The 27,331-nt window shown below is 38.8% G+C and overlaps 2 protein-coding genes across 6 annotated transcripts in view; one reads left to right on the top strand and one right to left on the bottom strand.

The window, feature by feature from the left end:
* Positions 1-5,811, bottom strand: part of MBD5 (methyl-CpG binding domain protein 5) — a 145,000-nt gene extending 139,189 nt beyond the window's left edge. For 4 of the 5 annotated variants that reach the window (XM_067299418.1, XM_067299415.1, XM_067299419.1 and 1 more), the window contains exon 1: positions 5,442-5,811. The gene's annotated coding sequence lies outside the window, so the exon portion shown is untranslated. The remainder of the gene's footprint in view (positions 1-5,441) is intronic. The other variant, XM_067299422.1, reaches the window with a different exon arrangement.
* A 372-nt stretch (positions 5,812-6,183) lies between these two features.
* Positions 6,184-26,777, top strand: ORC4 (origin recognition complex subunit 4). The gene is made up of 14 exons (XM_067299414.1): positions 6,184-6,255; positions 9,597-9,668; positions 12,314-12,390; positions 14,075-14,165; positions 15,552-15,627; positions 16,045-16,130; positions 18,272-18,320; positions 18,882-19,033; positions 20,793-20,966; positions 21,316-21,402; positions 24,215-24,323; positions 24,955-25,050; positions 25,129-25,196; positions 26,470-26,777. Exons 2-14 carry the CDS (start codon positions 9,612-9,614, stop codon positions 26,656-26,658), a joined length of 1,311 nt encoding a protein of 436 aa, XP_067155515.1. The 5' UTR covers positions 6,184-6,255; positions 9,597-9,611; the 3' UTR covers positions 26,659-26,777.
* The last annotated feature ends 554 nt before the right edge of the window (positions 26,778-27,331 follow it).

Here is a 27,331-nt window from a genome sequence, read left to right as displayed (position 1 = left end):
AGTATAAAAATGATAACTTAAATGTAGTTTAGGTTCAATCACAGTCAAAGTATAAAACCAGGACCAGTGCTTGTCATTGCAGCCTCAGTCCTACAAAAGCACATGAAACTTGTACCAATTCTAGTGGGGCCAGCCCTATAAACTTATGTGTCTAGATCTATACTGGTATATCTGTATAGATCTCTACAGATATACCGGTATAGATCTAGACAGACAGAGCTCTATAGATAGACACATATATGCATGCACATGCGTATACATGTGTTTGTGTGTGCATGCGTGTTTGTGTGTGCACACATATGTACATATACATATTTTATACATATAAATTAGGTATACAGGTAAAAGTTTGAAGGGTGAAGACAAAAATCAACGTTTTGTATATTTTTATAAAGAAAGAGTTTAGTTTGTCATAACAGACAATCCTAAAAAATGTGTTGGCAATGATCTACCAGAGCTTAAAAATAAAACCTCTAATATTGGGAAACTGAAATTTAATTTAAACGTTTTTGAAACATTAGGCAGTATGAATGGATAAGTTAAACTATTTGTATTTATGATATTTAGGCCTACCTTTTATTTGCCTGACCTGTTCTACTTTACTCCTAACTTCCAGGGTATTTGTTTCCTTTGGCAGCAGGGAACAGGGCAACATTACTGCAAGCCTCTCTTTATTGAAATGTTGAAAATATCACCATTTGATCCAGCAGGATTTGTTGTGCAAACAACTGACAACTGTTCTGGTTCCCCCACTTGGGAATTATTTTTAAGCAAGGCCATGCTACTGATGTTGCAACCCAAGGGCCCTAAAATTTAAGATGTTATTTATATTTCAGATGATTCTTCCTTCAATAAGTCACCAAAATAATTTTGGATTTAATGTCACTGAATGTAAACTAATGTCAAATTCCAAGAGTAACAATCTTGAAAAATCCTGGGCTTCACCTTCAACATACATAGGAATAATAAGACTTAACACCATCGCTTCATTAGGTCTTAGTTACCAGACATTGTGATAAAATAAAAAAAAATTTTTTTGCTATTTTATTTTAAAATATTTCCTTTAAAAGAAATGAATAAGAAATAAAACAAAATGAAAACAGCACAGTGAAGAACTTAACCAGAGAGTAATGGATGAAATCCTTTATTCTTTCTCTGATAAAGGAAGTTATTAGAAACCTCAAAAAGAATTTCCAGATAATTCACCACTTCATTTCTAAAGTAAATGCAATGCTCATGAAACGGAGGATTTCAGGAAAATCAAAGCGACAAATGGCTCCTGTGCAGCTCCAGCTCCTCTGTACTGCCTTTACAATGTTTCTCAGCTCCAACTCCGTGAATCAACATCTAGAGAGGAGAGAGGCACTCAAAGCCACTTTCCGCGGCACGTTCCGCAGTCACTCCCACGGCAAGGGCGGGAGGTAACAGAGATTTTTGTGATGGGAACACCTGTCAGGCTGTAGATAAACCGAGATGATCAACTCATTTCACAAAGGTCTATGAATAGCCATCTCACGGTAATGACTGATTCCTGCTGCCATGTGCCAGATCAAATCAACAGCTTAGAGGTAAAAGACTCCAAATACAAATATTGGAGCCACACAGTCTCTTTGATTTTAACTTTTAAGTACTATTTAAAATATTTATTTTTTGCATTTCTTGTATACATACACAGTATATATACAACATGCATTTGTGTATGTAGCTAAACATATGCACATGCACACATACCTTTATATTCTAAGTGGTTTTAACAAATTTTATATTGATTTTAAAAAATCTGCTAAGTCTGAACTCCTTTCTAGACAATTCATCAGAAAACAGGTATCCTTATAATTAAGAACTCAGAATTTAGAAGGGGAAAGGAGTCAGCACTCCTAAATCTCATTAAAATATTAGCATCCAACCTGGTTTAACTCTAGTTTATATATATATATATAAAACACACACATATATGTAGTTTTCAGGGAGCTTTAATTCTTATCCATCTCCAATGCCATTCCAAAATTTTACTTCATGTTCTTTCTGTTAATTAATACAGGCTTTGGTTCTTTTGCAAGAGTATTTGAAACTGTTTGAGCAGTATTATTCTACCTAATATTCCCCAAAATATTTACAGAGAAAAGCCAATGAAGTCCACAAGTCTAAGCATTCATATCATTTTGGAAAAGAATAACCAGGTCCTTAATGACATAGGAGCATTCAAAAATGTATCCCTTATCTTGTTCTTATTGAAATCAGTGAGAGTTTTGATATTCCCTTCCACTGGGGCAAGGCAGAAACCAAGACAGGGTCCTTAAAAAACAAGCCAAAACCCCAACAGAACAAACCCCAAAGCAGCAACAAAGAAATCCCACTTTTCAAAAGTATTAATACCATTTTTGAAAAGGAAGCTTAGGCACTTTAAAAGTTTGTGTCTTGAACCATTTATAGCTGAGATTCTTCTCTTGCAAGCTGCTTTGTGCATGAGGTCTCTTAAGCCCACAGAAAGATGCACTGACTGCAGTGGGGCTCCAGAAGGGCGTGGGGGGCCACCCACCTGGTCTACTTCCAGAAGGAGCATCCACGTTAAGCCCTTGCTGATGATTCAAAAACTAATATTTCAGTAGTTACTGACTGTATTCAAGTCACTGATCTGCAGGCTTCCTCATAAAAGTAATCACAGCCAATAACAGTAGAAAGAAAAAATCTACTAATAAACTGAATTAAATAAACCCAGATGAAAAACAAGCATTCAGTTCTTGAGCAAGCTGTTACTTATGCCAACATCTTCATTGCTTTTTTTAAAAAAAACAAAAAACCAAGAAACCCCCCAAAAATGGAAAGACTGATCCCTCCCACATCCAAAGAATGAAAGGGTTGCAACCAAAGAAAAGTTAGATCATTTAAAGTATGGTGCATCTAACAACATTCCCTTTAAACATCTGCTTAGCTAGACTAAATAGAAACTAACAGGTTCATCTACAATGAGTAGCAGGGTAGCAAACTCCAAGGAAAGACTGATAATTTAAAGACAAGTCCAAATCCAGCCTGAATAACGTTTTTACATCTAGCACAGTCTATGTTTTGATGTGGTAGATTCCCTGATAATTCAACATGATCTGTCTGCTTTAGAGTCTGGAAAGCTACTAATATGGAACACTTGAAAATAATTATTAATTTTGGCTTGAAAAATAAAAATTGAAAAATATGAAAATGTTTTCCTAAAAAGCAATCAGTAATTGTAGATACCCATTCATCATAGCAGCATAAAGAGCTTAAAAAAAACCAACAACCCAATATTGACCTTTAGTTATAGCTGTTGATAACTAACAGTTTTCCTTAATGCAAGTTGATAGATTCAATTCTTTCAGTTCTTAGAAGGTTGTTGTGACAGCAGCCAGAGGCCCCAAATTAGCCTACGACCTCTTTGTACTAGACACTGAAACGCAGAAATTACCTCCGACACAACCCTGGAAATCCTACAGTTCAGACTCCAGCCCTACAAGCGGTTTCTTAGGATGAACCCTCCATCCTCAACCCCCCCAAATCAGTGACTGTTTTTCCAGCACAGACTTGGCTACAGGAGCTGGAGACCTATGGGAATTAAAGTTCTATTAGTAATTTTTTCTCTATAATTTTAAATCAGAGAAGACCCTGAATTATTCTACCCAATTTTAGAATTTTGTTAGCCTATTTTACTGAGCAATCAGATTAAATCAAATCTTATCTATTTTTAACATTACAACACAAAGAAATTAAAGTGTTAATCTCTGTAATAAATAATACATCTCATCAGCTGTAGTCCATGAAAGTTGCAGGCAGATCTGAACTATACATATATTGAGAACATAATCCTGAAGGTGCTATGGGTTCCCATGCACAGATGAAAGCACATCTATGGTATCTTAGCTTGGGATAAGAATTATTGTTATGAGCGGGGGGGGGGGGGGAGAAGTGTCATTTATTTCTGGACATTCTGTTGCTATCCACTTCTTGCCTGTAGTAAACTAACTAAAGGAGAACCACATATTTAAAGAATGGGCTTTCATACGTGTACCTGCTGATTTTGAAGAAAAATATCATTTTATCAAAATTTTTCATGTGATTAGAAACAGTCATCTTGTTTTCACAAGCTGATAGAAAACTAAGGGCAAAACTATTAGAAAGAACTGCAGTTATAGCCGTTAGCTTCAGCTCTTCTTCACAATATTTGAGTATCAGTCTAAATATGTTTTTCTCTGGTTCTTTCCCCTCCAATCAAACTACTGTTTTCTCAAAATCTTTCCGGCCTGATCACAAAATTGCTGCTTTAGACAAGAAATTTTTGTGTACAAATTACAAATGGGAGAAACCACAGCATTTACAAGAGAGTTGTTTTTTGTGGCTGTTTTTCCCACGCGAGATAGAGAAGATGCACGTGCTACACTGAACGCTATCTACCCGCGAAGCCCCGCCGAAATACATACTCGTGGCCTACTTCATGCTTCAGAATACTCTGTGGTATTGACCAAGCCGAGCACCCAGAACTGTCTTCCCAAAATCGCAAACAACATCATTAAGCTCCAGAAGTAAGCGGACAACAGCAGTTTTAATACAAACATCCTACTTAGGTAGGTGACTCTCACTCCAATTCGGCATTGACGCCTGAACTCTTACTCCTGGGTTCTTTTAAATCTCCGGAAGGATCGTTCCGATATTTTCTTCGACGTGCAGTTGGACGTTTAATTCGCGCGCTTGCGTTCGACGCGTTACACCCTTTTTGCCAGCGGAAAGGGGGGTCAGTGGAAGCAACCCGCGGTACCTGATCCAGCAAACTAGCAGCAGCGCAAACACCGGCGGGGAGACTTGGCCTTCCCAGCAGAAGGCCGTGGAAAACCAGCTCGCGACACGCATCCGAACGAACCCAACCGCTGAGGATAACCGAGGCTCGCCGTCGGGCGCGCGGCGCGGATCCCGACCTCGCGAATATCTCCGTCTGTCGGCAGTCCGGCTCCCGGAGCGCAAGGAGAAGTTCAGCGGCCGCCGAGCCGCGGCGGGACCGGGGCCTTAACGGCGGCGTCGACGGTGGCAGCGCCGAAAGCTCGCGGGCGGCCCAGCCCGGGGCAAGCGGCCGCGGAGACTCCGCGGCGCCCTGCGACCGGCGCGGCCGCCCCGTTCCCTCCTGCGGGCCCCAAAAAACGTCAACGCTCCGCGGAGCGGGGCCGCGGCTCGACCCCCCCCAAGCCGTCGCCCCTAACTTTCCGCCGCCGCTAACGGCCGCTCCCCCCCCCTTCCCCCCGCGGCGGCGGCGGCGCCCCCCGGGCCGCAAAGCTCCGGCAGGACGTTCCCCCCCCCCCCCCCCGCGCCGCCCCGAGCCGGGGTGACAGGCGGCCACCCCCTCCCCCCCCACCCCCCTCCCGCCGCCGCCGCTCCCTGAGGTAAACAAGCGGCAGCCCCGCCGCGGCCCGGCGCTCACTCACCTCAGCGGCCCCCCGGCGCCCGCCCGGCCGGCCGGCCCCGGAGCAGCGCAGGCGGAGACGCACACAAAGGGTAATAAAGGGGGAGGAGGGGAGCGCGGGGGGTGGCGGCTGCCCAACCGCCGGCTGCTCCCGTGCCGCCGCCGCTCCCGCCGCTCCCTGGGGCCGCGCAGCGCCGCGCCGCGCCGCCGAGAGGCTTCCCGGGCGCTCGCTCGCTCGCTCCCTTCCTCCCTTCTTCTTCTTCCTCCTCCTCCTCCTCCTCCGCCGGCAGCCGCCGCGGGGGGAAGAAACTCTCCCTCCGCTGCCCGCGTCTCTCTGCGCTCCTCCGGCTGGGCTGGGGGGGTGGGGGGAGAAACTCGGGCGCCGGGCGCCGGCCGGCCGCCCCCGCGCGGAATTAGCGCGCTGTCCCTTTAACAATATAAATAACGGGCCCCCCCGCCCCCCCCCGCGCGCCTCATCATCAGCTGCTGCTGCTCCGGCTGCTGGGCTCCGGCGCTGCCGGGGAGGAAGATGGGAGGCAGCCACTGCGCATGCGCCCCGGGGGAGCTCGGGAGGTTGAGGTGGGGGGGGAGGGCGGGACGTGCCTTCCCACAGGGCAGCGCGCGCGGCGCGCGCACCCGGAAGGAGACCCGGCCGAAGGGGGAAGGAAGTGCCGGGCGGGCCGGGGCGGAAGTGAGCTAGGGGGGAGGGGGGAGAAGAGGCTGGAGGCGCGCGGTCACGTGAGGGGGCGGGCGGCGTGCGCGGAGGCTGCTGGGAGCGCGCGGCGTGGGGGCCGCCGTTGCCGCGACCGTTGGTGCGGCCGTTAGTGCCGCCTGAGGTGAGGGCGGCGCGGGGAGGCCCCGGGGGCGGCGGCGGGTCCTGCGCGGTCGGAAGGGGCTGGCTCCCCCCTTCGCCCGGGCCCTCCGGGGAGGCGGGAGCCGGGAGCCGGTTGTTGCCGCTTGCAGCAGCGAGGCGGTTCCGGAGCGCGGCGGGCCGCAGCTGTGTGAGCGCCGCGCTCGCCGCGGGCTTTGCCGGTGAGCGCCGGGGCTCGGTAGGTGACGGCTGCTGTTGCCGAGCTGCCCCGCTCCGCCCGGGATTTGGCGGCCGGTCCGCGCCGCCGCTGCTTTTCCGTCGGGGGCGGCGGAGAGGGTGGCGCTGAGCCTCCTCCAGCGGGCTCCCAGGCAGCGTACAGGGGTCGTGGCTATTTTTCAGTTGAAATCTCGCCTATTTCTGTAAAACGTGGGCGTCGCTTGGTAGCTGGTCCTTCCGTATAACTTTCTGAACCGTGGTGGGGGGGAAAAATGTGAACAGGAATGTTCTTCTTCCGTTAATCTTGTTGCTCTTGCACGTCGGTTTGAATAATCTAATTGCTACGGTTCTGCTTTTCCAGCCTTTTGTTTGCAGCCCTCGCGCTCCTGCATGTCTGCCCCCACAATGACTACTTATTTATTTATTTATTTATTTAACATCTGGTCTGGCCCTTTGCAGGTGTAGCTGCTGTAGGAGGTCACTGAACACGGCTGTTTAGGTAGTGCTACAATAAATGCAAAATGGGTTGCAGGGTGAAATGACTATGATAGTGTTAAGCTTAAATTGTTGCAGAGCAGCAGTCTTAAAGATTAATAAAATTGGAGTCGGAGCTTTTCAGGTCTGATATCCAAGACTGCATTTCTGTTTCCCTACTGAAGATTGTAAAAGAAATGAGAAAACTTTGCTGCTTTGCAGAGTAGTAGTCACAAGTGAACATAGTCTAAGGGTCGCTCCTATTTCTCTCAAGATCCTCTGACTTGTCACCCCACTGAGTGCCATCACTGGCACTTTTGCAAGGGTTTCTTGACTTCTTGGGAAAAACCTTTTAATAACTAGTAATCTTTATGAAAACGGGTATCAGTGATGTTATACCTTAAAATGCCATACAGTGAATGACAACCTTTTGGATGTTTTTTTACAAGTGGATTGGTTATCTGTGCGCTGAACAGGTGACTGGTTTGTAACCTCATGGGCATTTTCAGGTTGTGCTGCCATCTCTCCTGAATCAGTCCTACATTTAAAGGATTAATTCTTTTTTTTTTTCTCCTTCTTTCACTAAGACCAAAGATGACTTGAGATAACAGAGGGATTTGAGCTATTCATCACTAAGCCTTCTGGCAAACAAATTTTTTATGCTCTACCCTTCTGTAGTGATGATTCTAGTTTGTTATCTTTGTGGTGCAGTTGAAGGATCGTCATATTATTCCAATTGGCATTAACAATTTTCCTTATATTTGAACCACAATTTGTTTTTGCTTGGGTATCATCATTGTAGACAAAAGAAGCATGGCTTGAGGGAATGAGCATGTTTAAGATACTTGGTGATATTTTGTAGAAAAAGTGTATTACTTTGCTGACTACCAGGAATTTTTTGACTATCACTTACTAAAGTTCTGGAGCTCATACTCTATTTCATATATTAAGCCTTTTCTGCTGAGGTTCTTCACAGTCCTGTGATATTTCAGCATGTTTTTTAGGGAGCTCAAGTGTTTCAGGTTATGTTAGGTCATATTTTGGAGAGTTTAGCTAAAGACACATAAGTTTACTCAAATGTATTGACATGGTCACAAAAAAGTACCAAGCAACTTTCTTGTTTGTTTTTTTTGTTTTTGTTCTGAGTATTTTATATGTCACTTATGAAAATCATGACTTACCTCTAGTATTGTTTAAGCTTTTATTGGTAGAGGCAGGGGAAAAGATCACACATCCTTTTTAGAGCAGTGAGGCAGAAGTAAGTACATCTTTAACTATAGGGTGATGATAGATGTTTACAAGAAATACTGCTTAAACAGGGCTTCCTTCATTTCTCCTGTTCACTTACTGAGGAACTTCTGAGTTGGATCAGTTCCCTGATTTCACTGCATCAAGGCACAAGTGCTTTCTGTTGGCACAAAGAAGGGGTATTGGTTTTTTCAGACTGACACTGGTTATGAATATTTACTCATTAAACTTCACCCCCCAGACCCCATACATTTGAGTTTAACAATGACTAGGAGAAACATAAGAAAACATAACAATTAAATTACCTACAACCTCAGTAAGTCAAATATGATCCATTTAATCGCTCTAAAATTTCTGCATAGCTCTTGCTCACTGAAATGATCAATTTAGACTTGAGAATTTACCACGTGTGGTGTTTCGGCCAAGATTCTTAGCTAGGAGAAAAGACACGGGGTTGAAGGACTGCAGAAGGCTTCAAAATAGCCTATATGGAGATATACATACATACATACAGACATATATGTACACACACATGCACACATATATAAAACTTTCTGTATTTCTGGAGACACTGTGGTTATTCCTTTCTTCCACTCTCCCCAAGATAATTATATTAGTACAACTGCCCTATGTGAACATAAGCTGTACCAATATAAATATGGACAGCCAATTGTTACTGTAAAGAAATTAGTTATCATGGCTTAACATGGTGCCATGTGCTTATAGCATGTTTCAGCTAGACTGTAAATGCATTTTCTTAAACTATTCTAAACTTTATCAAAATGACCACAATAGATTTTGTAGTTAGTAAGCGGAGAAGGTGAACATATGTGACTTGTAAATACAACTTACTGAAGAGCATTGATTTGATTGTTTGAAATAATCCATCTAAAGTCAGTTCCCATCCAAAGAGTTGGAACACACTGTAGAATGAAGTGCAGTTGTATAAGCTCTTGGGCTGGTTCTGTGCAAATTCACTTTGTGTATAACTGTGCTGTCTTAGTAGACTTTGGCACGTCATTCACAGACACATTATTGCCTTTATCTTAAGTAAGAGCTGTCTAGAGAAACCTGGAAGTCTTGTTACTCCGATATCAGTTACATTAGGCACTTTTTGTTTGCATTGCATTGCCAATATATTAACAAAACAAATGGAGTTCAGAAGTTGTGCATAGATAAGGATTTTGTCTCCTCAGAAATGATGTAAAAATTCATTCAGTGGTTTTGTTTCACAAGTAATAAGATAAACTAATATATCTTTTTCAGTCAAGAAAAAAAGTCATTAAAACTTAAGTTCTTACAAATTAGCAGTTGTCCTGTGTTTACAATGCTAAATTTAGTCTACTAAAATTTCAAGTACAGTTTCTGACTAACATGGAAACCAAAGTAATTTAGTGCAACTGTTTTATGTTGTCCTTCTTATTTAAGGTAAAAATTTCTGCAATGAGTAAACGTAAGTCAAAGGAGAGCAGCAGTGCAAATGGAGAATGCATTTCACAGGTTAGTAACATCCTCATTGGCTGGCTTTGGCTTGAGTTATGAACCTTTTCCATCCTCTGTCATCCTTATAATTCTGTGTGTTTTCAAGAGACCAGTAAAAAGGCGCGTATAGATACTTGATAAAATTTCTAGAGAGAAGTGGTTTTTGCATCTATGTTCTGTATTAATTTCAGCTTCTCACCTGGTGTTTGCTCGTTTTAACTGTTTCAGTAATGATCTAGTTTTTGGAGTGTCTTAAAAATGCTAAAGGACAGTCTTATACTTTGGCAGCCACGTGTGGCAATAGATTATAACTTGTACACAAAGAGGGTTTTTTTTCTTGCTAATGCAAGGGGTGGAAGAAGTTTGAGTATGTAGCACATCTTAGCCTTTTCTCAGACTTGGACTAATCTATCACTGTCTGATCAGATCCTTTATTTTCCAGTTTGTAGTGTGAATCAGAACCCAGATAACTTTTGCTTTTTAAAAGGAATAACCCAGGTTAGGTAGGACAGTAGCTGCCTAATCAGGTTTCAGCTTTGTAAAGTTTGTTTGTCAGATTTCTCAAATCGGCCACCTAGAAGCTGTGATGTGTGTTGTGGTGTATTACCTCTGGTGTGCTGCAGTGATTCTCTTATGTTTTAATCTTTCCTTTGTCTATCTCTAGAATGCTTTTAGAGTTGGAAAGTCTTTTTGCTTGTGAATGGGCAATGGTGACTGTTCAAGCTTTTTTTTTTTTTTTAACAGAGTTAATCTGGAAATTAAATCAATAGGACTTTAGTAGAAGAGAAAGGGACTATGAAAAATCAGGTAGACAAGCACAGCTGGTGTATTAAAAAAAAAAAATTCCTTTCATAGTGGAATTGTTACCAAAATAGATTTTTAATCTTCTTCTATCCATTATTTAGACTTACTGAAGAATACTTGACAAAGATGGAGGTTATGTGGGTTTATTTTTAAACCAAACACCTAGAGCTTGTGGTGGTAATTCCATGATGAATTAGAAATTAGCTAAAACATTAGAAATAACATATTTTCAGGATACTAAAAACCTGCTAGTGATGAACCCCATGATAGTGACTGGTGAATGTTAATCAGCTAAAAATGACATAAAGAAATAACTACTACTTAGGATCAGAGAAACTTGGGAAGCTTCAGAAAGACCTCAAGATCTAAATAGATGGTAAGATAACTGACCAAACCTAATATTGACAGAGCCATTCTTGAAATAATTACTTCAGCTTTTTAAAATGTTGGCTGCTCAGTTGTAGTTGAAACGCTATTCTCTATACAGCATTAAAATGCAAACATCTGGTGTACATTACTGCCTCTGTATAGGCTTACCTGGATAGCACAGCACTTTTTTTTTTCATGATTTCTTAAAATTCAGCAGAAATGAAAAAGGATGCAGTCGAGGTGCAACTGAAGAATGTAGAGAAAAAACATATGAAGGGGAAGATTAAGGCAACTCAGATTATGGGGATGAAAAAGTAACGTCATAGATATGTGTTGATGATGATATAGGAAAGAGTTAGACTGAAAGGCCAGATGTTAAAATGTGATTTTAAAAGGAAGATTATTTCATTAACAGTGTGCAATTTAATCTCTGCAATTCTTTGCTGTGACACCAAGCATTTAAATTGGACACCAATCATTACAAAAGGATGGAGTATTCAGGTATAGCTTATATGAGGGGCAAGGATTAGTAGCAGCCTAGTCCTGTAAATTATTAAAAATCGGGATTCTCCAGTCTGTGTGCTGTTGGTTAAATGGTAGGAAAGGTATGCTATGATGCTAAAGGTTTGCCATTTTGGAATGTATTGAAGATACAGTTTTAAGTAATGGTTCTTCTTAAAATGAAAAACAGAAATCAATGCAGAAATATATCTAATGATATTCCAACAAATCTATCCAAACTCATAGTTAAAATACTGTATTCAATATGCAAGTTGAAGGACTTGAGGAAAAAAAATATTTAAGTTGCTTCATACCACTTCATTCTATCCTTTGTAAGAATATATTAGCTTGGTTTTATAAAACTACCTCTCTCCCCCCATGCCCCCCCCCCCCCAGCTCTTTACAAATTGTAGGAACAAAGTGTTTGAACTGAGTCTTCAAAGAAACTGGAAAAACTGTTGAAAAAAAGAGATTTGACATTGTTCTGATGTTTGAAGGTTGTAAGCTGCAACTTTGTGTTATGGCTGATGCAAGAGGTGTATCCAGGGAGGATTTTTTGGAATAGCTAAGTGGGTTATTTTTCTTATTTAAGTTTGCTAGTAAATGTTTTCTTGTCCATATTACACAATCAGTTAGAATGCTGAATAAGATGAACTACTGACCTAATTTTGGCAGCAAGTATAACATCTCTTTGAGGGTGAAGGAAAGAAACTGTAATAGAAGGGACCAAAGACATACATCGCTATCACTGAATTTTCTCTTTTCTGCTACTAAGTGTCTGTTAAATACTGTGCTTACTGCAATTTTATTCTTATTTTCAAGACCTTATGTCGTTGGTGACAGTTAAAGCTTACATGTTATAGAATGGTTTCAGTGCCACAAACATGCATATTTTTCTGTCATTTTACCTGTAGTTATTACTTTATTGTTACATGCTAATGTCTGAAGCACCAACCATTTTTTTTCTGAATCTTGCTCTATATCAATAGGTACAAAGAATTTTACGTGAAAGATTCTGTCACCATCATGCTACTGGAAAACCATTTGGGATTGAACACCAGTACAGGTGAATAAGCAGATTCATACACTTTAAGTTTCTACTTTAACCTCAATAGAAAAATAATCAAGTAAAATACAGAATTTTCTGCTACCTCTAGTTTTTTAAATTATACACAGACTTAAATGACTTGAAATGCAATGCTTCTAAAAATCGTCTCAAACTTTAATAGGTTTTATACAACTATTACTTGCTATGTAGTGAAGCTCCAAATACCAAGTTACTTGTCCTTGTTTTAAATATGCAATTCCTGAAATGTTTTTTTGTAGCCTGGAAGATAGTCTTCAGTGCATATTCTAAGCCTATGTTTAATGAGCTGTTCAAGCAAAAAGTTAAATTATCCTGTTGTGCATGTTTATTTTTACTTCAGATTTTCCACTGTTTGATTGGATGTGTTAGAAGTAAATTTGAAACCCTGGATGCCAACACTGTATTTCTCTAAGTAGTCTTGGAGACTCACGTTTAAAACAAGTCTATTTCTCGGAGTCCAGATGTAAAAGTTAAATAGTTGGGGAGACAAGACTTATTTTAAATCTTAATGTCTGCATGACTGGGTAGTGGCAATAATACTGTCTTAATACTAATATCTTTACAGCTATAAGGTAGAATTCTAAAAGTAACCAACGTATCTCTAAAGAACTTGAAACAAATTGATTAATATTTAAAGTAAGGATAATTTTTTTATTTAAGTTAAATCACTTGGTGTGAGCATTAGTTTCCTTTCCCTTAAAGGAAGGAAAATAATATCTTCCTTACTTTTTTACTATATTTCTTTTATCTGTCTTACATGCAGATCTCATGTAGACATGTTTAATATAGCTTTGAGAAAGTGTATTTCTGTGATGTTGGTATGTTACAAAACAAGCCAGTGTTGATGAACTATGCTGGAGAAATGACATGATGAACTTCCCAACTCTTAGTTTTTATTTCTCAAGATATATCAGGACTCTTTGCTGTTGTTAGCTTTCAAATAGTAAGCAAAAATGCATGCATTTGCTACAGCTGTTCCATAATCATTTTATCACTGCTTACAAGCACTTGTGACATGTGAATGTAATGTATTCTAACTAAAAGTTTATTAAATGCGTGTATTTGTAAATGTGTAAATTGGGAACATCAGTATTTTTTTTATAAATATTTTGAATGTGGTATTGGGGGACAAGTCGTTTATGAAGGTCATTTAGAGTTATTAGTTCCCTTCTTCAGGCAGGTAGAAAATACATATTTGAAAGAAGTTCAGTATTGCTGTTATGGTTGACAAGTTTTGAATAAATGATTTAGCATATAATCAGTTTTATCAAGATTGTCAAAATGAATACATTTCACTAGAACGCTAAATTCCTATTGGTGTTGAGGCTTTCCTTTGACATATTTGCCATAAACTAAAGTGGTATCATAGAAAGCAGTCTTTTTAGTCTTAATTTTTTTTTTAAGTCCTTTCATGGTGGAGAATTGCAAAACTTTATGAATTAGTGATACTCTTGAATTATGCATGTTTTAATATTTTAAAATATTTCAAGTAGTCTAATCATTCAGCCTTTTTGTACTTTATTGTATTACATTTTGCATGCCATGAGTGTTGGCTCTGAAAGCAAGTTAAATTCTCTTGTGTTCTGAAGATTCTTTGAATTTTCCATAGTTTCAGTGAATGCTGTCTGGTTTGAAGTTTAACCTACTGCTGTTTTCAATACAGACATCTGCTAGAACTACTGAAACGAACTACAGTTCATGGAGAAAGTAATTCTGCTCTCATTATTGGACCCCGAGGATCAGGAAAGACTATGGTATAAACATGTATTAAAAGTTTATACAAGGTCAAGTTAAACATGAGGTAGATTACCTCATTGAAATATTTGGAGCTTTTGGAGCTGAATTTTTCTCTCTGTGCCTGTTTTTAAAGAGATCATGTTAATATTGTTAATATTCAAATCATGTTAATATTCAAATTGTGTATTAAGAATATGTGATTTGAAGGCATTTCAGTGGTTTCTTGTGAGGTAATTCTATTGAATAACAATATGGAGAAATCTGTTTTCTATCACTTCAAAAACTTCAGAAGATTAGCTACATAATAATTTTATAAAATGTAAAGAATAGAATAACTTCACGTGCAGTTACGAAAACTGGTACCTGACTAACCTCACAAGGGCTTGCAGGAGCTTGTATGGCTTTGGAATCCTTTGCATGCCTTCACCAGATTTTATGACATGCTAAAGGTGCCTACTATATCTTTTAATTCATTTTATCAGAACAAGTTGCATTTGTTTCAGTTTTTAGTATTCTTTCTGTGAAATGGCTACACTATCGATTCTGCCTTTAACAGCTTTTCTCCTCTTATAGTTTTGTTATGGTTCTTGCCACAAAAGAGTTCATCTCTGCAATTATAGTCAGATTTTGCTTGATAACTCTTGAAAAAGTTAACCTGTTATCACTATTGGGTCTTCTCTGTAAACATGACTGAAAAGGCATCCCAAAACTTTAAGGGAAGTAGACTGTGAGGAGTGCCTTTCTACATAGCTGTTACATGTAGGGAACGGTCTTAATCCTATTTTAAACATGCTAGAGAATATTGTTACCTAAATTGCTGGGAAACAGAAAATTCTGTGGTAGTTTTAGTTTGCTTATAGTAAGTATAGGTTTTGTATTCTAAAGGGACCCCTTCTTAGTTGTGGCATGTGAAGTGATCACATCAACTTAAGTGTTATATTAATATAATATTATGTAAACACTTCAGTCGTTTATGCCTGCATTAGTACTATTATGTGGTAAAAAGGTTATTGTGAATGATCATCAGTGAAGCTTTGGCAATGAAGCTGATTATTATACTAGCTCAAGTGACAAATTCTGTCACCTCTCAAACTGTTAAAGCTTTTTTGACTGAGGTAAAAGTCCTAGATATTAACCCAAAAGTTTGGTGTCTAAAATACTAGAGGCATTTTTATATTTCTTTCCCTAATAGTTCCGCAAAATTAACAAATGTTATAGCTACAGTCATGATACTGAATGTGAAGTTGTCATCTTAGTGCTTTTGTCTTGAAAATACTTAAAAACATAGTTGCCTAACAAAACTGCAAATATTGTTTTCTCTCTGATGATATTAATTTGTAGATTCTTCTTACTGTTAATACATTAATCTTGTCATAGAGAAATTGTGTGTTCTTTTTTCCTAGCTATTAAATCATGTCTTAAAAGAGCTCATGGAAATAAAACAAGTTAGAGAGAACCTCTTGGAAGTTCACCTGAATGGCAAGTAATACAGCATTATTCAAATGTTATGTTACATTCAGTTGTTATATATTCCACATACTGAACAATAGTTTTGCTCTTCAGCAATTGTAATGAAGTCTCTAATATGTGCACTTATTTTTCATTGTGCTCAACAATGACTTCCTTTCTTTCTCTCTATATAAAGACAACAAGTGTGCTTATGATGACTTTTTTCAAAATGTTAAAAATCTTGTTCAGTTGTGAATGAATTGCTTGAAATAATCTTTTTATTACATATGGAAAGTTACAATCTAGTCTTAATTTTAAAAATGCCATAGTTTTGTAGGGCTGGAAGCTGAGAGAAGCTTCTGGATATGTTTCTATTGGCTGTAGATGTGGCCTGTTGGAGTAAAGGAGAAGAGCAAGTTCTTCATTAAAAAAATCATTTTGTTTCAGGGCTTTTGCAGACTAATGATAAAGTGGCCCTGAAGGAGATCACCAGACAGTTACACCTGGAAAATGTGGTTGGGGATAAAGTTTTTGTAAGTATCAGCTTTTATTTATCTCCCTCAAAATTTGCCTAGAAAACTAGCTTTAAAGAATTGCAGCTTGTTGAGACTGAACTGGCTTTGAGCATTTATTAGTAAAATTGTGATGTTTTGGCTCAGTTTTCCCACAGCTTTCTGCTTTAAAATATATAGCAATTGATAGCTGTAAAGAGCTGTAGTAGCATTTACCTATGAAGACCCTGGTTTCAAAAACACTTCAAGCCTGTCAAAAAATACTTGTTCTACAGAAGTGCTGAACATGGCATTTTGCTAGTTGAGTAGTATTAATGCATCCTGATACTTTTTCAAAAAACATTAGTTTAAAGCTAATGTTAAAAAGAACAAAGAGGGGAAAGTCTCTAAATGAAAAAATATTAAGCATTTTAAAGAGACTTCTTTCTGTCTGGCCAGAGCTTTTTAGAAACATCTGCTTTAATATTTCAAGACAAAGAGTAGGCAAGTTAACCCAGCATCTTTAGTATATTTGAAACCTTGTCTAAATTGTCAGGAAATCTATGCAGATCACTGGGTTCCTAGAGCTCTCATTTTACATAGGATTTTTATTAAAATACTTGCTTCTGTAGACCTTTTCCCGAAGAAGAAACCTATTTACCTTAGTTCTGAAGACAGTAAAGAGAATAATTTAAGTGCTTCAGATTGAATTTCAATCACTTGAGTTCAAAATAACTTGGGCTAGTGATCTGCTGATTTCTGAGCTACTCTGGTTGTTGCCTGTTATTCAGTGGGTGTCCTTGAGAGGCTATCTTCTGGTGTGATGGAAGATCATTCTGAGCATCACCTGCTCCTTTGCTCCATGAGATTGGCATAGGTGCATAGTTGTGAGCCATACATGATACGGATCCAGGTGGGGAGAGTAAGGCTGTAAAGGGGGAGAAAGATGAAATTTCAGTAGATATGAGGTTTCTTTCCATCAGTTGCATTTAGAAAGCTTCTAAAGGAGCAAAACTTTCCTGCTTTAGGTAAGAGAAACCAGAGAAGTGGGAAATAAGCAGTGTGGAATACAAGATGAGTGGTCGGTTATAGTTATTAAGCTTTATTATCTTTTGGAAATGCTTGCTGTGTTTTGATTTCTTGAGGTCTGAAAATAATTGCGCATTATCCCAAATGATTTTAGATACAGAGAATGGAAAGCTCTTCCTAGTGCTGAGCTAAAATTTTCCCAAATACAGGTGTAGTGGAAAAGAAATAGCAAGTATTTCAGCATAACCATTTGAATGTGTTCTCTTTTCATCAGAGAACTAGGACAACCTTTCAACTTCTACAGTTCCGCTACCAAAAAAAGCTACAGACAAAACTGGACTTGGATACGTGAACTTCCCCTACTTTTTTTTTCCTCTAACTTTGTTATTGTGGCATCCTACTTAAAACTCTTAAAGGCATCTAATCCCTTCTGCTGCACACATGCATGGAAACATACTGTTTTGCAGCAATGTCCTTTCTTCTGACCATAGAAACTTTTTTCTTTCTAAGCTTCTGCAACTTTAGTTCAAAGACTTTTAAATTGGTTCTTCTGTCTTCTACAATATGGCTTGTGGTCTTCAATTATAGCTACTTCCCGTCTCTTTGTAGTACAACTTAGAGTGGGTAAATGAAGTAGAATGGTCATATCAATTCATTGCTTTCTGTCATGAAGATGTGTGATGCTTCCAACTATCTCATAATGTTGCAAATTTAACAACTGCTTATTTAGCATTCTCAAGGGAACACATTGTTAGGTGGCAGTTGCGTATGTGTAAACAGAAAATTAGGTTTGCAGTAGCTATTTATTAGACTTAAATGTGAACATACGGTTATGAAAGGGGAAGAAAAAGGAAAGATAAAGCTACCAGTGTATTTGGCTTATTGTAGAAGTTCTTCTGATCACTAATTTCTGCCTGTCTGAGGCAGATAGTTGGGGGTTTCAGGCTGAAAAAAGTGGATCAGTGTGGAGTTAACCTCTTCTAGTAGGCAGAGAAAACTTGTGATTATACAACATGAAGTAGCATTGTAAATTTTTGAATACAGCCTGTTTTTTTAATAAGGAAATGGACTTCATTACGTGCCTGAACTTCGTGTAGTCATATAATTCTGAGAATAACCCTGAAAACTTATTGTGAAACTTCTTGTCTATTTAGGGCAGTTTTGCTGAAAATCTTGCGTTCCTTCTTGAAGCTTTAAGGAAAGGTAAACACACTACCGGCCTCTGTTCGGAAATAATGTGTTTCTATTTGTCAGTTGACTGAAAAATTAGCATATCACGCTTCTTTCATCTATTTTTACATCTACAGTTTCTTCATCCACTTGTATAAGTGGTATAAGGAAATCTTGCTCAAGAATGTATCGTGGTTGCAAATCCATGCAAAAGACTTGTAATACTAATCAGATACAGATCTAACTTAAATGATGCCATGAAGACCTGCATCTGATAGTCAGCTATGAAGGACGGGTTCTTTTATCCAGATTGTACCCATTAAAAATAGCATTTTTAAAAACTGGCCATAGGAGTCTGTCTTCCTTGGCACTCAGAAATGATGTCTGCCAGAACAGTACAAAACCTCACCAGTTTTTCTATGTATTTTTCTTTTTAGTATTGTAGCAGTGTGATGTGAAAGAAGGTACTAGCGAAATGGCTAAAAGAAAATATATGAACTGGTTAAAGCCTAAATATGTAAAAGCTGTAAAGATAAAAATTTGATCATGTAGTTACCACATCAATGATCATAACCTTTTAAATTGCTCTCTCAGGTGATCGAACCAGCAGTTGTCCAGTCTTGTTTATATTGGATGAATTTGACTTGTTTGTTCATCACAAGAATCAGACGCTGCTGTATAACCTCTTTGATGTATCGCAGTCAGCCCAGACTCCAGTAACAGTTATTGGACTTACATGCAGACAAGTAAGAAATTGCTCTTTCTTGTTGAAAGTTTTCAAATGTTTTTAAGAGACTTCTGTCTTAATTGGAATGTTTTCCCTTCCCCACTCCTGGAACTTTACTTAATTTACTAGGAGATTTTTCTCAATTATCTGTTTATCAGACTCTTGAATTAAAAAATTCTAATTCAGTGCTGAGAGCAAACTTAGATGACCAAAAAACTGCAAAGCCTTCAGTTTTACTGCTGAAAAAGTTTTACATTTATAAGGAGATGAAGAACCGTTGTCCTGTATTAGCACAGAAGAGCCATATCTGTCAGTGTGGCTGTCTTGTAGTATACTGTCACTCTGCCCTTGAAGGGGCTCCTGGGCATTTCAGTTTCTTGGTCACCAGTTGGTAAGAACAGACTTGAATTAACTTAGTGTTCCAATCATTGTTCTGAGGTTAAGGGATGTTTTTAAGCAAACATTTCAGTAGAGTGCTTTCACTGTAATATTAGCGTGTTCAAAAGGGATTTATGATCCATGTTAAACTTGCTGTGGTTTTTATAATGGTGTTGTAAGGAACTGTGGACAGACTGTGTGTATACCATGAAATAATTGCTTTCTAACGCTATGGGAGGTGATACTTGATAAAAATGACACTTTTTCCAAATAAAGTGGATTGGTTGTGAAGATAGCCAGGTTATGGCAAGAACAATAATTAAAAATCTTTCATCAGAGCCTAAATCTGGAGTTGGTTGTGTTTGAGTGACATTTAGCTGGGCAAATTACTAGAAGTTAATAGTGGGCTTTGGTTTTGATCAATCAATTACAGACTTTTCTTTTGCTTCATTACTGTCCTGAGTGTGGTATTCTCATCATCCATAATTTAGAACGTTTTATAGTGCACTGCTTTTGAATCCAAATAAGGTAGAGTCTTCAGAGACTGTGCCACGGTTGTGGGGGTACCTGTTGCTTTTCAGGTTTCTTTGGAATTGGCATTTTATCACTGATATCCTGTTGCATGTGACTTCTAAATAGAAAGGGGAGTTAATATTTGCACTGTTGGTGCTGTATTTTTTGGGGGAAAGATTTCAGTATTCTTAACAAGACTTTTTTATTGCAAGTGAAAAAACAACAAAAGAACCCCAAACCAGAAAGACCCTCCTCAAAATCCTAGAAACAAAGAGTATAATTATTCTGAATAGTACTTCCTTTCTCTAAATGGACAAGTACCACAGCTTGCTGCTTATGCCAGTGTATTGCTGCCTCTTCAGAGAAAAGTAAGCTATTCTCTGCTCTCTGCAACAACAATTTGATGATGGACTTGCTTAATTCTGCGTGATGATCTTCAAAGATAAGTATTGGCTCTTAAGATTTTTTTTTTTTTAACTAGATTCTTTCAGCCTGACAAAAGGCATGAGAAATGACAGCTGCCAGCCTACGTATCTACTAGACAACTTGTCTAGAGCCATGATAGGCTGGAACATCTTGGCTGCAGACCCAAATAACTGAAATATTCACATAATCTATGGAGGAATTTGCCGAGTATCCTAGCAGCTAATGAGCCTGTATGTGTAGTGCACCCATGAGTTGGGTGGATGGCTACTTGTTAGGCATTTTAAGGCATGTCAGCTATAATAATGAGCAAAGGTCTCGTCTTGTTAGAACACCTGGAACCTGAGAATGTAATAATTATTTTTTATACTATTTACTTTTTTAGTGCAGTCTTTTCTAAACTAAGAAGTAAGTGTGTCTGCTTGTGTGTGAGGTGTTTTTTTTTTTTTTTTTTTTTTTTAAAGGATATCCTGGAACTCTTGGAGAAGAGAGTAAAATCAAGGTTCTCCCATCGACAGATATATTTGATGAATTCCTTTGATTTTAAACAGTACATTAAAATATTCAAAGAACAGCTTTCTCTTCCTGCTGAATTTCTTGATGAGTCTTTTGCACAAAAGTGGAATAATAATGTTCAGGTATTTAAAGCTCTTTATACCTTTTCTAGGTAAACTTTTAAAATAAGACCAGTTTATAAGTATGTAAAGTTTTTACCTAACATCAATATTTCCTTTCACTATTTGAGTTTGATATTGGATAAATCAATTGTGACATGGAATCTTTGCTTAACTGAAGTCTGAAGATACAGTTAGATGACAAAAAAGACCAAAAAATTAAGATTACACGTGAAGGTAATTGTACAATAAGTTGAGTTCTTTCTGGAAGTTAGCTAACATACTTTTTCCGGGTGAATAAGAACTGTTTTGCTGAGAAGATTCAAATGTTGCTTAATGGTGTGAGGCATTTATTTATTTATTTATCTTTAAGCACCTCTCAGAAGATAAAACTGTGCAAGACATGCTACAAAACCTTTTTCACTACAGCAAAGACCTGCGCTCACTTCATTTGTTGTTGGTATGTATTTAGATGTGTATATAATATCTTCTTGGATTTACAATAATGTGTAAACATCACGTGTATTTTTCAAGTCAATTATCAAAGCTGTACTTGAAATTTCTTTTTACTGATCAGGCTTTTGACAGTATTGTTCCTTGTATTGCTTTAGGTTTTCCTCAGTCCGTCTTTATTAATGAATTTGACTTGCACTGATTTTTATAGCGCTTACTTTGTGAGGGTTTATTTTTCAGTTAAAAATGGTGGGGTTTTTGGACTACTTTAAAATAACTTTTGCTTAGTCTTTCAATTTATAAAGCAAACTGTAGGTTGCTTTATGTCAAAACATTTTCTTTCTGAGATTCCTTTTGGTTGTTGCTGTGTCCTGAAAACTGCTCACACTAAAAATTACTTTTTCTGCATTTAAGTCTGCTTTTTTTTGGCGCCAAATGCTTCTATCATTCTTCCTCTTTTATTAAATCTGCCACTGTAACTGCTGCTTCTCTGTCAGTGTCTTACTTTTTCAAAGTTCAATAAATTTTGGTGCCTTTTTTTTCCCCCCCCGTATTCTTGCATCTTACTATGCTTTGTGCTTTCTCCTCCTCCTGGTGTTGTTAGTTTGTTTTCCTGCTCAATCCTCATCTGTTTCTTGACCTGTTCTTGAATAACTCTATGCAGATATATGCACTTTCCATGTAAAAGTACTCTGTGCTGCTTTTAGAGTAACTGACACTTGCAGCTGTGTTGTTTGTTGTCATCACCCCTCTTCCTGCCCTTTTTTCCTAAACTGTTCTTCTTGCTAAGATACTTGCATTTATTGACTAGTCTGTCCTGGATACTGTTCAGTAAGAGTATACCCCTATGTCTGCGGTCTTGGTATTCGCACTAAGGAAATGCTTTTGTTTTCTGTTACCATTTCAAACTTCTTCTTGCACAGAGTAAAATCACCTTACGAGCTGTATTATTAGGTACTACTTTGTTTTCCAGAGATGGTTTCATAAATGGAGCAATTCATTTACCCCAGTTGCTATCCTGAATTTTTCTGTTACCATGATGCTAGTCCAGGAAATGTGATCTTAATCTTGAGGTGCTGGAAGCTCGAGGCTACTTGATTTCTAGACATACTGAGGTGGAAATTGCTTCTGATCTGTAGAATGACCACATTATCTGGTATCAAGAGCCTAGGGAAGCTTTCAAGAACTTTTCTTGGTAGCTTCAACCTAGTTGTCCTAGGGGAGAGCAAGGAGGCCTTTTCATTGTGTGAGGAAAAATTAGGCTGCTGCTTCGCTGTTAGCAGTGAAAGACGACTCTTCCGTATTCAGTAAGTAGGAGGTAATGCCAGCAGCGTGCTTCCTCCCGTCGCAGCAGCAGAGTGCAAGCTGAATGCACTGTCAGGCTTTCTAGAGGGTTGCATTTTTTTTGCTGCCTCCCTCACTAATGTCTTTTAACACAGTTAACACTAATGCAGTAACATTCATTACAGCAGATAGGTAACATATAAATAAATATCTTTAAATCCCTGTGTGCTTTTGTCAGTGTGAAAAGCCCACTATACCTACCTGCTTATCTGTCGCTGTGCGGTGCAAATACTCAGATTTTCATCTTGAGCTCTGTAGTGGGCTGTTGCTGGACTGTTTCATGTTTACAGCTTCTCCCAGCACTGAGCTCATGGTCTCCTTTTCAGAGTGGATATAGACTTTTGGCTTTTATTCTCAACCACTGAGTAAGTCACAGTCCGCTTTTTGATAGACCTCTGTTTACTTGAGTTGGTTACAAGCTGGCAAGTTATTTGTAGCTTGGCAGCACCTGATTCCGTCTCTGTGGCTCTAAGACTCTCTGGTTTCTAAATCCTGTCGAGAGGCTTCTCTGAAGAAGGCCAGAAAAAGAGCCGATGGCTATCTGAAGAACTTCACTGAGCTGTGACACACCTTGAAGCTCAGAGGCTGAGGCTCAGAAATGTCATCTTCACCACGTTCTCAATTTCTTTCCTTTAGGAGGAGGCCTACTAATTCACTCTGAATTTATCTTGCTAATAAAAATACAGAGGTACAGATTTTAGCACTTCTGTAATTCTTTTGTGTTTGCTGAAGCACGGATAAATTGCCCCACAGGATGAATCTTCCCTCAGTGCTGAAAATTTGTATGAATCTGCCATTTGAACTGGTGGGAGAAGCTTTCTGATGGGCAACTTCCCACGATTTTGGGTGTGGGGGGAAATGGAGCTACCCTTGCTAATTATATTTTAGTATTTTAATTTTAAATTTAAATGTTTTTTCCAGTAAAGACAAGTGTGTGTTTTGTTTTATAATGCAAAGGTAAAGACCTAAAGCTTTAAAACAAGTAAAATCCACTGCAATGTTTCTACTACATAAAGTAGTTTATATATTTCCACTATATGAAGTTGTGAATAATCAGTAGCTTTGAAAGAGTGGTGTCAGAGGAGGTCAGGTAACTCTCTGTATTTATTAATTTGCATCTGTTGAAAGCTCGTTTTCTGTGACAGGTAATTGAAGATTGTTAAAGATTTGAATTGCAATTACGTGAGGTCGTTTTAGCAAATGTCTCGAGTAAATCTGCTGCATCACTTCCTACATTAACTGATATTCTGTAAACTGAGTTGCCTTCAGATACTTTGTCTGGAAAACCTTGCAGGCAAAATGTAGTTGTAGCTACTAGTTAGAAGGTTTTCAGTATAATCCTACTGCATGCATAGGGTTTATTTGTTAGTGACTCCAGTAGGTGACTCCAGGGGAAATGTGTTATTTTGTATTCCATCTCTAAGTAGAAGTATGTCCAGTAATTAGTAAATTAGTGTTTTCCACTTTATTTTTAGATGCTTGCTTTAAGTAATGTTACTGTGCATCACCCACTTATCACTGCATCAGATCTTCATGAGGCAAGCAAGCAGTACAGAATGGACTCCAAAGCAAATATTGTACATGGTGAGACTCGGGGTTGTTTGGTGGTGTGTCGGGACACGTCGGGGATTTTGGAACCTATACAGATAGTAAGAGGAAACAGACTTACCCTGATAAGGATGCTAAGCCCAAATATAGTAGTGGAAGGAATTACTTTGCTGACCAGGAAGATAATTTTTATCCTACTGCTTCTTTACGGCTTCAAGGTTTTACCGGCTTTGGTTTAGTCCTGTGAGTCTTGGAAAGCTCCCTTAGTGTTGTGGAGCTAGTTTCCTGTATCACTTCTTTAGCTTTGAATAGCAAATAATCTCTTCAAACTCATTTCATGACGTGCTATACAATAAGCTGTAGATTGTTTTGATGTGTCATGCTACACAATCTGTAATGCTGATTTTCTTTATACTTAAATTTCTTCTATTTTGATAGAAGCAGACCACTTCTTAATTCTTCCTTCAGATACCTGGAAAACTAATATTCTGCTCTTGTTTAGCCTCTTGAATTCAGGCACTTGGTTGCATCACAGAAGATACAAAACACTAAAATCCATGATGTCGGCAGCATATCATAAATTGAGGATTAAAAATAGTACATGTAAACTGTTTGCATTTCTGATATGCTTAAGTGAAATATTCAGAGCTCTTGTCTTTCCCTCTAGGTTTGTCTGTCCTGGAAATTTGCCTAATTATAGCTATGAAACACTTAAATGATGTTTATGAAGGAGAACCATTTAACTTCCAGATGGTTTACAATGGTGAGAGAAATGCATTACCTTTACGTGCACAAGACCAGTTATTTTCCCTGAAGTAACTTTCTTTCCCTGTTGATACAGAATTTCAGAAGTTCATGCAAAGAAAGGCCCATTGTATGTACAACTTCGAAAAGCCAGTTGTCATGAAGGTAAACCCTAAATGTAACTTTTTTTCACAAACGACTTTATTTTTTCTAGCACATACATTTAAATAGTCAAATATAGTCCTAGAAGTAGGACTGGATGCTTCACGAGGAACAGAAAAATCTGCTCTTGGAATGGACGTAAAATCGGGTCTTTTGCTTAGTGCTGTGCTGCCCTCTGCTGGATAGTAGCTGTCCACTGGCACAAGCAGCTCACTTGCCAAACGACCTGCCTTGCGTGGAGTAGGAAGTTTAGGAAGAGGACTGGGCTGGTCAGGTAAATATCTACTTGTAAGAGTTTAGTAGCCAAACACTCTATCTCCATTTTATGGAGAGAATTCCTGATGCTTTCTGAACTCAGTGATTCCTTGTATAGAAAAGTGCTTCTTTAGAAACAGATTAAAGACTTCTTAAATGGGCTTAACTAGCAATAATACTCGGGGTCAGTGAGAGTGACCGTATCCGAAATGCCTCGCTCTTCCAAAAGAGCGATTCCTGGCAGTGTGTATGTGTAGGTGTCTTCAGCTTGCTTGTCTGATTCTACTGTTTAGAAGTGATGTCTCCAAATCTTCATGCATTAAGGTTAGTTTATAAAACCTGTTTTTCTTGATTTAAGTTCAGACAGGTCTGACGGCTATATGGAATCGATGTGTAGTCTAGTATGGCTGTAAACCAGCAAATTGAAAAATAACCCTGTTGGTTACAAACTCAATGCTCGTTGGCCTTCTGGGCTACTGGACTGCTATTCTGTTAAAGTAATTTTGCCTAGCCTCTGTTTAGCGAGCTGCTCTTATGGTATTTAATCTTGTTCTAGCACAGTATTTGAGCAGGTAGTCATGCAGATGTTAGGTTTTCAATTAATAAACCTAACCCCCATGACCAGCAACTCAGTAGTCAATAGTTTTGCTGCTTTTAAGCTGAACAGTTCTGATTCAACATTATTCAGTCGTGCTTAAATTTATTACAAGTGCCCAGAGTGACATAATTTCTAGTTTAACTGTTCCAGCTTGTATTCCCAAAGAAGAAAGTCATTCCCACTCAGTTATATATACACACCAGATTTCAAACACCATTTTTTTTAATAAGAAAAGCATACTTTATTTAGCTCACATAGTCAATATGCTTTGAAATCTATTCAAAAGGAAATGGAATAAGGTAAAATTGAGCTGGCATTTAGTGTCTGTCAGGGTAGCATATCACAGATTATTCAAAATCAATAGTATAGCTGGGGAGGATGTTGCTTCCACTTCCTAATTACTTTTTGTTCTTTTGTTTTTAGGCATTTGAACACTTACTACAATTGGAGTTAGTAAAGCCTATAGAAAGACCATCTGTACGTGCTCAGAGAGAGTACCTGTTAATGAAACTGCTCTTGGACAATAATCAAATCATGGATGCTTTGCAAGCATATCCAAACTGCCCCACAGATGTTAAGCAGTGGGCAACATCATCACTTAGTTGGCTGTGAACTTTTTGAAACTAATAGAATCACTTGCTCCATTAAAACTTTTGGAGTTAACTCTACTCTAGAAGATGTTACTTTTACCTACAGCAGGGTGTTCCCGTTAATAAATTTTTTTGAGAGAACTGCTGGAAGCTTTCTGTTCTGTGCTTTGCTGCTTGGTTTGGGATCTGAAGAACTATAATCCTGTTATCTTCTAGTTGCCATAAATTAGATGAACTCAGTTTAGCTCAGCTCAGTGCAAACCTTTCCTCTCGCACACAATTTTGACTTTGTAGAAATCAAAGCAACTGCCCTTCTGCATTTCTTAACCTCAAAATTAAGGCTCCCTTAGCTACAGGCTTAGTGGCATAATACAGCAAAAGGCTGGGGGCTTATGCTGTAATTTGTGTCGTCTCTGAAGCACAGAGTCATTTCTAATGCAATTTAAGGCTGCCGCTTAGTGTACTTTCTCTTCTCCAATGTGTGACTTGAGATATAAAACTTCATTAAACTTCTAACAACCACAACTAGCTTTCACTGGTAAGTAAGTGGCATTCTTGTGCAAAGCGGCACCGCTTGCTCCACCCGTGCTCTTTCACCACTATGACTCTGTTACTCAGCTATTTTATGAAGGGGAAGAGCAGTGCTTTTACATCCGACTTTAAACTGCAGAACACTTGCCTCGGTGTATAGGAGC

The sequence above is a fragment of the Apteryx mantelli genome, chromosome 6, assembly GCF_036417845.1.
Source record: "Apteryx mantelli isolate bAptMan1 chromosome 6, bAptMan1.hap1, whole genome shotgun sequence".
Taxonomy (NCBI): Eukaryota; Metazoa; Chordata; class Aves; order Apterygiformes; family Apterygidae; genus Apteryx; species Apteryx mantelli.
The sequence above is the reverse complement of the archived record's forward strand: the minus strand, read 5'-3'. Positions and strand labels throughout refer to the sequence as shown.

What these genes read in the sequence shown, in the direction of transcription:
- ORC4 (XM_067299414.1), top strand. Translation starts at nt 9,612, where the DNA reads ATGAGTAAACGTAAGTCAAAGGAGAGCAGCAGTGCAAATGGAGAATGC. An exon ending in GGGATTGAACACCAGTACAG is followed by an intron (nt 12,391 to 14,074) that starts GTGAATAAGCAG and finishes TTTTCAATACAG; the next exon opens with ACATCTGCTAGAACTACTGA. An exon ending in CTTCCAGATGGTTTACAATG is followed by an intron (nt 25,051 to 25,128) that starts GTGAGAGAAATG and finishes CTGTTGATACAG; the next exon opens with AATTTCAGAAGTTCATGCAA.